The 8,846-nt window shown below is 37.9% G+C and overlaps 1 protein-coding gene across 1 annotated transcript; it reads left to right on the top strand.

The window, feature by feature from the left end:
* The first annotated feature begins 4,157 nt into the window (after positions 1-4,157).
* LOC142519676 (uncharacterized) lies at positions 4,158-7,929 on the top strand. The gene is made up of 7 exons (XM_075622708.1): positions 4,158-4,668; positions 4,755-5,138; positions 5,862-6,097; positions 6,437-6,463; positions 6,568-6,702; positions 6,814-7,114; positions 7,376-7,929. The coding sequence occupies exons 1-7, from the start codon at positions 4,158-4,160 to the stop codon at positions 7,927-7,929; spliced, it is 2,148 nt and encodes a 715-aa protein (XP_075478823.1).
* Positions 7,930-8,846: the final 917 nt, after the last annotated feature.

Raw genomic sequence — 8,846 nt, 5'->3', positions numbered from 1 at the left:
AAGTTTAAACCTTCAAACCGATCCTAACAAGAATCCTAAGGTTTCTTCTCCATTAACACACACACACACACACACACACACACACACACTTATTTTCAAGGCTTTTCATGTGAACTTTGAGGAAGAAAACGCAGCAAGGCTCATCCGTCTCTCCGCCAACGTTCTTCGTGTCTAGAATTATTTTTCGTGTGTGAAACACACAAAGGCACGCCTTAATTTTTCCTTGCTCATCGTTCATATCATATTATGTGTGATTATACATGTTTGCATGAAAAATATGTTACCCTCTGTTTATTTTCGTTTTTATGCCCTATACATGATAAAACTTTGCTTTTTAGGCTTTTAAACTCATGTTATTGATGCACAAAAGGGCTGCCATGGTAGGGCCATTAGAAGGGAATTTTTCCAGTAGGTTTAATGGTCCTAAGGGGCACGGTTCAGGGCTGAACGAGGCTAGGGAAGGGCTGCACGAAAAAGCCGATTCTTAAGTGGACTAGGGCTCGGGTTCAGTTTCCTTGAGGGGCGCAGCTTGTGCGTCATCTGGGGCTGGGTCCAGTGTTCCTAGGAAGGCTGTAGAGTGGTCCTAGATAGGTTGAGGGAAGGCTGATGCACATAACCCGATGACCATTGCTAGTTTTTTCGTACTATTATGATTTTATAGTACTTTAAAGATTTTATGACTTACATACTTTTGAATTGTTTATGAGAGCATTTAAGAGTGTATGCTATTTTTGAAAAATGCTAGCTTTAGGTTTTTGTTTGACGATTTTACGTTTTGCACAGCGTTTTGGATTTTGACTAAAATAGTTTGTTGAGTTATTTGAAAGTACAAAAGTATATAAATATATATATATATATATGTTTATAAATTTCGGCCGAAGCCTTAAGGGTGTGGAAAAAAATTCTAGTATACTTTAAAGAAAAACGAGTAATAGACGTTTCACGACTTGTCCCAAATTGAGTTTTCGATTAACTTGTCTTAGTAGTTGGTCATTTGGATTACCGAGCTGTGAGATAACATTAAAATACTAGAGCTTGCCAGATTTTTAGTTTTTCTAAATTTGAGTTTCAGCTTCCATCTTGAGTTAACAACTTCATAATTGAGTAAATATGTTAGAAACACAAAAACAAGTTTAATTATGATCAAAATCAAGATTGTTATAGTTTATAAACCCAATAATCTCCTCTTTTTTGATGATCACAAAATTTGGTTAAATAAAAATATTAACTAATATAATTCTTCAGTTTTTTTGTGAATCAAAAAGTGTAATATCCCAACCTTATATCCTTCTATTGTCAACGATGTTATTCTATGGTTTGGTGTTATGGATATATGGTTAAGTTATTATTGATCATGATTATTGTTATGGTTTATGAGTATAGTGGATAGAAGGGTTGGTATTTCATGTTATAGCATCAATATGGTTATTGCATTGTATTCATGGTTATTCTATTGTATGGTTTTGATATGGTTAAGTAGATGGTTGTGTATTTGAGGAGTTGTTATTGTCGTGAAGGTATAATGTTGGGAGTTGGTGATGGTTATGGTAATGAATTGGTAGAATATAAAGTTGATCTTGAGCCAAATAGGAAGTGGAAGTGCAGAAACGGTATGAAAAATATGGCCATAGTTGTGGTTTTTAGCATAATGTTTTGTATATTGATCCAAATGACATGAGGCCAATTTCATTAAAAAAAACTTTCATATTCTGAATTTTGTTCTAATAGTTGAGGAAGATGAGTCAAAAGTGCCCCGAAGTGGGTCGTGTGTATCGTTATTCCTGCACTGACACATGTTGGGAGAATGAGCATAACTTTTGACTCCGACCTCAAAATGACCTGAAACTAGTGGGAGATTCAAGAAAAGACATTGGGCTACAACTTTTGTGTTTACCACTTTGGCTAATTCGGACGAAAAAATATAGTTTTGGCCCTTGGACAGTGGGTACATAGACCCCACATGGACACATGCACGGGGTCCGGGTCTTGCCGAATGAAATTGGTGATTTCCAGTGTGTACACGGACCTATAAACGGAGGGGGGCACGGGGTCCGTGTCTATGGCGTAGAAAACAAATTTTTAAGAGTTTCTAAGCCAATAAGTTAGCCATTTCACTTATTCCTCTTGCAAGCCATCGACTTGGGGAGCTAGGGTCTTCATTTCTTTTCTTAATTCCTTTCTTTCCAAGGTTTGGATCTTCAAGTTTGAGGTGTGATCTTCATATCCTCAAGAGCAAGTAACCAAGGTAAGGAAACTTATCTTTTGGGTATTTGGTTGAAGTGAAGGGAATTGTGGTTTAGGCTTGAATGATAGTTTATATGTTGAAGATGTGAAGTTAATGGTATAATCTTGATCTTGTGTTGTAGGATTAACTGCCAAGAAGCTACCACAACAAGTTCTATTGGTTGTAAGTGGGCTTTTTCTTTGAATGCATCCCGTGGCCTATATATATGATGGATGATGTTGTTATTGTTTCTAGCTCCTTTAATCCATTGATTATATACTTGCTATGTAATGGTTCATTGATTGAAAGAGAAGGAAAGGAATTTTGATGCCAATTGCTAAGAAAAGAGTTAGTTCTAATTACATGCACACCACATGTTTGATAGAATGATTCCATGGTTCTTTTTATGGTTTGATAGTTATATGGTAGTGGTGGTGCTTCTGGCACTTCTAAACCCACATAACGGAAGTTGATCAACATTTAACATGTACAGTGACTGATTTTGACTGAAACGTACATGTATACCATCGACGGATGACTTATCAATGCCATACAAGGAAACTGAAAGAAATGGTTTATAGAATGTCATATTATAATTGTTATCTATATATTCTATTGAACGATGGCATTTCCTATGGTTCAATTGTAATGATTTCTTTCTTTACACCATTGTATATGTAATTGTTATTGAAAGTTCCAATTACTGAGTTTTGTAAACTCATTCCAGTTATGTCATGTGATGCAGACAAATAAGAATAATGATAGAAGTGTCGAGGCATGGAAGGTGCATGTGTCAAAACTTGGAGAATGATGTTTTGATAAAATGGTTTAGAGTATTGTACTTTGGTTCATGTTTTGAACAAGAAAATGTTGTCTTAACTTTTTTCAAACACTTGGTAATTATGGAGATGGGATCTACGTGTATTTTGGAAAGATTGATTGTGGTAATATTTATTTTGTTTGCTTGAGAATATTTTGTAAGTCTATATTTATGGGCAAACATTGTCAAAATTTTATTAGTTATTATTTTCTCCAAATCTTTTATAAGGCTTTCACATTATAACATTTATAGTTTAATGTCATGAGGTAAGGGTGCTACATTTAGTGGTATCAGAGCAATGTTCTTCGGACCAATGATTTGGCACATGTCTTCCTATGCTTGTGATGGTATGTATCTTTCTGCATCTCATTGATGTATTGGTATGATGATAAGCTTTACATTTAATATGTTTTGAAAATGATTTTAAATTGAGATGCAATGTAGGAAAATGCCACCCAAGAGAAAATCTCTTGAAGTACCTCCTAGAAGGAGAGCCGGAGAAGACCGAGACAGTACTTCCTCTAATGTAGTTGACGAGTTTAGTAGGCTACTTCGTGAGCAAGCTAAAGTGCATGGGGAACAAATCCAGCAACTTCTCCGATTGCAAACACCGGTTCAAGGTAGAGGCCAAGGCCGTGATCAACGAGTTCAAGAACGAGTTGTTGAGGGAGCTTATGATAAATTCAAGAAGATGAATCCACCCGAATTTGTAGGGAGTCCGGACCCTTTGATTGCAATGGAGTGGGTGAAGGCCGTCGAGGCGATCTTTGATTACCTTAACTTTGATGATAAAGATCGAGTGAGTTGTGCTGTGTTTCTCTTAACCAAGACCACAAGAATTTGGTGGGAAGCAACCAAGGTAACGATTAATGTTCAAACATTGAAATGAAATGAGTTTAAAGACTTGTTCTATGATAAGTATTTTCCTAGAGATGTTAAAGCCCACAAGGTGAAAGAATTCTTGGAGTTAAAGCAAGGGACAATGAGCATGAATAATTACATCTTGAAGTTTGAAGAAGGTTGTTTTTTGTTCCTTTCATTGCTAGCAACGACAAAGATAGAGCCGAGCATTTTATGCGGGGTTTGAGGGCGGAGATTTGAAGAGATGTTAGAATGTCGAAGGATAATTCTTACAAGAAGATTGTTGAGAAAGCATTGATGGCCGAATATGATGAGAAAGAGATTGATAAAGAAAGACAATTCAGGAGGCAAAAATTTGTCCAAAAGGGTCAAGCTTCAGTTCAAGGAGGAAAAGGAGGACACCAGGGAAAAAGAAAGAAAGAATATTGCGGTAAAGCTCCTGCGGTGCCATCTGAATCGAATAAGCCTTTATGTCCTAAATGCCATAAACCACATAAAGGAGAGTGCCTAGTTGGAAGCAAAAAATGTTACAGATGTGTAGTTGTTGAGCACATTGCGATCAATTGCACTCAATCATTGGGCAAGGGCCGAGTTCAGGGGCGTATTTTCTCTTTGACCAAGGAAGGAGTTAATCCTGATTCGTCAATCATTTCAGGTACCATTCTTATTTCAGGAAAGGTAGCTACTACTCTTATTGATACTAGCGCCACACATTCTTTTATATCTGAGCAATTTATGCATTCTCTGGGTCTTGCTCCTATTGGTAAATTGTCCATTTTTCTATTGTGCTTCCTTCTGGAGATTATATTCATTCTTCTAGTGTGATTCGAGCGTGCTCTCTTCAAGTAGATGAGGAATTGTTTAATGTTGATTTGATTGTCATTCCCATTGAGTTTGATGTTATTTTGGGAATGGATTGGTTATCTACTTATCGAGCTATGATAGATTGTGTAGCCAAGACAGTGCATTTTCCTTCAGGGCATGGTAATAGTAGAGTATTCACGGGGTTAGGTACTTTGCTTGGCCTTTCTTTTATTTCTTGCTTGCAAATGCAACATATGTTGGTTAAGGGTTGTCATGGGTTTCTAGCATCGGTGGTGGATATAACTAGAGAAGGGAGTGGGAATGTGAGCGACATTGATATTGTGAGGGATTATCTTGATGTCTTTGCGGATGATGTTCCGGGATTGCCACAAGATAGAGAGGTGGAATTTGTTATTGATATTGTACCAGGTACCGCACCGATTTCTAAAGCCCCTTATTGAATGGCCTTAACTAAAATGAAAGAGTTGAAGAGTCAATTGCAAGAGTTATTAGATAAGGGCTTTATTAGACCAAGTTCATCTCCATGGGGGGCACCGGTATTATTTGTGAAGAAGAAAGATGGGTCCTTAAGACTGTGTATTGAGTATCGAGAGATCAACAAAGTAACGATCAAGAACAAATATCCTCTGCCCAGAATTGTTGATCTTTTTGATCAGTTTCAAGGTGCTACTGTATTTCCCAAGATTGATTTTGCGGTCAGGGTACCATCAATTGAAAGTAAAGGAGTGTGACATACGTAAGACGACTTTTCGAACCAGGTATGGTCACTACGAGTTTTTGGTTATGTCATTTGTATTAACTAATGCTCCTTCTGTATTTATGGATCTTATGAATCGGGTTTTTAAGCCATATTTGGACAATTTCGTTATTGTCTTCATTGTTGATATTTTAATCTATTCAAAGACTCGAGATCTACTTCGGGAGCATTTGAAGATCGTGTTACAGCAGTTGAGGGACAACCAGTTATATGCTAAATTTAAGAAGTGTGAATTTTGGCTGGAGCAAGTTGTATTTTTAGTCATATCGTTTCCAAGGAAGGAATTGTTGTGGATCCGGCTAAGATTGAAGCAGTTAAGAAGTGGCATATTCCTTTGACAGTTGCTGAGGTACGAAGTTTCCTTGGGTTGGCAGGGTACTATCGTCGTTTTATTGCTGATTTCTCTAAAATAGCCTTGCCACTTACTACTCTGACGAGAAAGACAGTTAAGTTTCAATGGACTAATGAATGTCAGCAAGCATTTCAAGTATTGAAGGACAAATTGACTTCAGCTCTAGTGTTAGCACTCCCTCATGGAGTTGAAGACTTTGTGGTGTATACATGTGCTTCCAAGAAAGGTCTCGGTGCTATGTTGATGCAGCGAGGCAAAGTTATTGCTTATGCTTCTCGTCAATTGAAGGAGTATGAAAAGAACTATCCGGCTCATGATCTTGAGTTGGCAGCTGTGGTATTTGCTTTGAAGATCTGGCGACATTATTTATATGGCTTGAAATGTGAGATTTTCTCAGATCATAAAAGTCTTAAGTATCTTTTTATTCAGAAAGAACTGAACATGAGTCAGAGAAGGTGGTTAGAACTTGTAAAGGATTATGATTGCACTATTAGTTACCACCCAGGAAAAGAGAATGTGGTTGCGGATGCATTGAGCCGGAAGTCAGGTCTTCAATTGGGTTCTATGATTCAAAAGCCTCTGTTGTTGGATTTGCAGAGAAGTGAGATCGGATTGGTTGAGGAGGTACGATCGCTTGACTTTCAGCCTTAGTTATTCGACCAACTTTGATTGACAGAATTAAGCATGAGCAACAGTTGGATACTCTTTTGTTGGATTTGTGAGCAAAGGCAGAGAAGAAGGGAAATTCTGAGTTTGGATTGAACAATGATGGCCTGATTACATTTCAAGGCCGTATTTGTGTTCTTGTTGGTGATGCTATTCGTCGTGATGTTTTAACGGAAGCTCATACTGCACCTTATTCAGTACATCCGGGTGGCACCAAGATGTATCAAGATCTTCGTAGATTGTATTGGTGGCCAGGTATGAAGGAAGATATAGCATCATTTATTTCTGAATGCTTGACTTGTCAGCAGGTAAAGATTGAGCACAAGCAACCGGCGGGCTTATTGCAATACTTACCTATACCGCAATGGAAGTGGGAGCACATCACTATGGATTTTGTTGTTGGGTTACCAAGAACTCAGAAGGGCTATAATTCTATTTGGGTGATCGTGGATCGATTGACCAAGTCATCACATTTTCTCCCTGTGAAGACGACATATTCTATGACTCAATATGCGGAGACGTATGTCCAAGAGATTGTAAGACTTCATGGGATACCCGTGTCGATTGTTTTAGATCGTGATACAAGGTTTACATCTGAGTTTTGGAAGAGTCTCCATAGAGCTTTGGATACAAAATTGGCCTTTAGCACAGCCTATCATCCTCAGAGCGATGGACAATCAGAGAGAGTTATACAGATTTTGGAGGATATGTTGAGGACCTGTACTATTGACTTTACTTGTAGTTGGGATTCAAAGTTACCTCTTGTCGAGTTCACATATAATAACAGCTACCAGTCATCGATTGACATGGCACCATATGAAGCATTATATGGTAGGAAGTGTAGATAACCTTTATATTGGGACGATGTAGGAGAAAGAAAGATGTTGGGAACCGAGTTGGTTCAACAAATGGTTGACGTGGTCGCACTGATAAGACAGAGAATGAAGACGGCTCAATCTCGACAGACAAGTTATGCAAATGTTCGAAGAAGGCCTTTGGAGTTCAATGTAGGTGACCAAGTGTTTGTTAAGATAGCTCCCCTCAAGGGAGTTATAAGGTTTGAAAAGAAAGGTAAGTTGAGTCCTCGTTATATTGGACCTTTCGAGATTCTGGATATGATTGGTGAAAGTGCGTATCGATTGGCTTTGCCTCCGGATTTGGATCGAGTTCACAATGTCTTCCATGTTTCAATGTTACGGAAGTATTTGTCCAATCCATCCCATGTTCTTCGACACGAAGCATTGGATCTTTTGCCTAATTTAAGCTGTGAAGAACTGCCGGTTCAAATTATTTACCGCAAAGTTAAAGTGCTAAGGAATAAAGAAATTGGCTTTGTTAAAGTTCTTTGGAGGAATCATGTGATTGAAGAGGCTACATGGGAACCGGAGGAAGAGATGAGACAAGGTTATCCGGATTTATTTTGAGGTAAGCAAATTTCGGGGACAAAATTTTTATAAGGGGGGGAGATTGTAATATCCCAACCTTTTATCCTTATATTTTCAACGATGTTATTCTATGGTTTGGTGCTATGGATAAATGGTTAAGTTATTATTGATCATGGTTATTGTTATGGTTTATGAGTATAGTTGTTGGAAGGGTTGGTATTTCATGTTATAGCATCAATATGGTTATTGCATTGTATTCATGGTTATTTATTGTATGGTTTTGATATGGTTAAGTAGATAGTTGTGTATTTGAGGAGTTATTATTGTCGTGAAGGTATAATGTTGGGAGTTGGTGATGGTTATGATAATGAATGGGTAGAATAGAAAGTTGATCTTGAGCCAAAAAGGAAGTGGAAGTGCAGAAACGGTATGAAAAATATGGCAGTAGTTGTATTTTTAGCATAATGTTTTGTATATTGATCAGAAATGACATGAGGCCAATTCTATTAGAAAGATAAGATATAATGCTACAACTTTCATGTTTTGGTTTTTGTTCAAATAGTTGAGGAAGATGAGTCAAAAGTGGCCCGAAGTAGGTCTTGTGTATCGTTGTTCCTGCACTGACACATGTTGGGAGAATGAGTATAACTTTTGACTCCGACATCCAAATGACCTGAAACTAGTGGGAGATTCAAGAAAAGACATAGGGCTACAACTTTCGTGTTTACCACTATGGCTAATTCGGAAGAAAAAGTACAGTTTTGGCCCTTGGAAAGTGGGTACACAAACCACACATGGACCCATGCACGGGGTCCGGGTCTTGCCAAATGAAATTGGTGATTTCCAGTGTGTACACGGACCTATACACGGAGGGGGGCACGGGGTCCGTGTCTATGGCGTAGAAAACACATATTTAAGAGTTTCTAAGCCAATAAGTTAGTCATTTCACTTATTCC

The sequence above is a fragment of the Primulina tabacum genome, chromosome 11 (assembly GCF_025594145.1).
Source record: "Primulina tabacum isolate GXHZ01 chromosome 11, ASM2559414v2, whole genome shotgun sequence".
NCBI lineage: Eukaryota > Viridiplantae > Streptophyta > Magnoliopsida > Lamiales > Gesneriaceae > Primulina > Primulina tabacum.
Note: the sequence above shows the minus strand (reverse complement) of the source record. Positions and strands in the feature narration are given on the sequence as shown.

Excerpts from the sequence above, each read along its gene's own strand:
- LOC142519676 (XM_075622708.1), top strand. The coding sequence starts at position 4,158 with ATGTCGAAGGATAATTCTTACAAGAAGATTGTTGAGAAAGCATTGATG. Across the intron at positions 6,703-6,813 it reads CTCATACTGCACCTTATTCA|GTAAAGATTGAGCACAAGCA; the intron begins GTACATCCGGGT and ends ACTTGTCAGCAG. Across the intron at positions 7,115-7,375 it reads TACATCTGAGTTTTGGAAGA|GAGAAAGAAAGATGTTGGGA; the intron begins GTCTCCATAGAG and ends GGGACGATGTAG.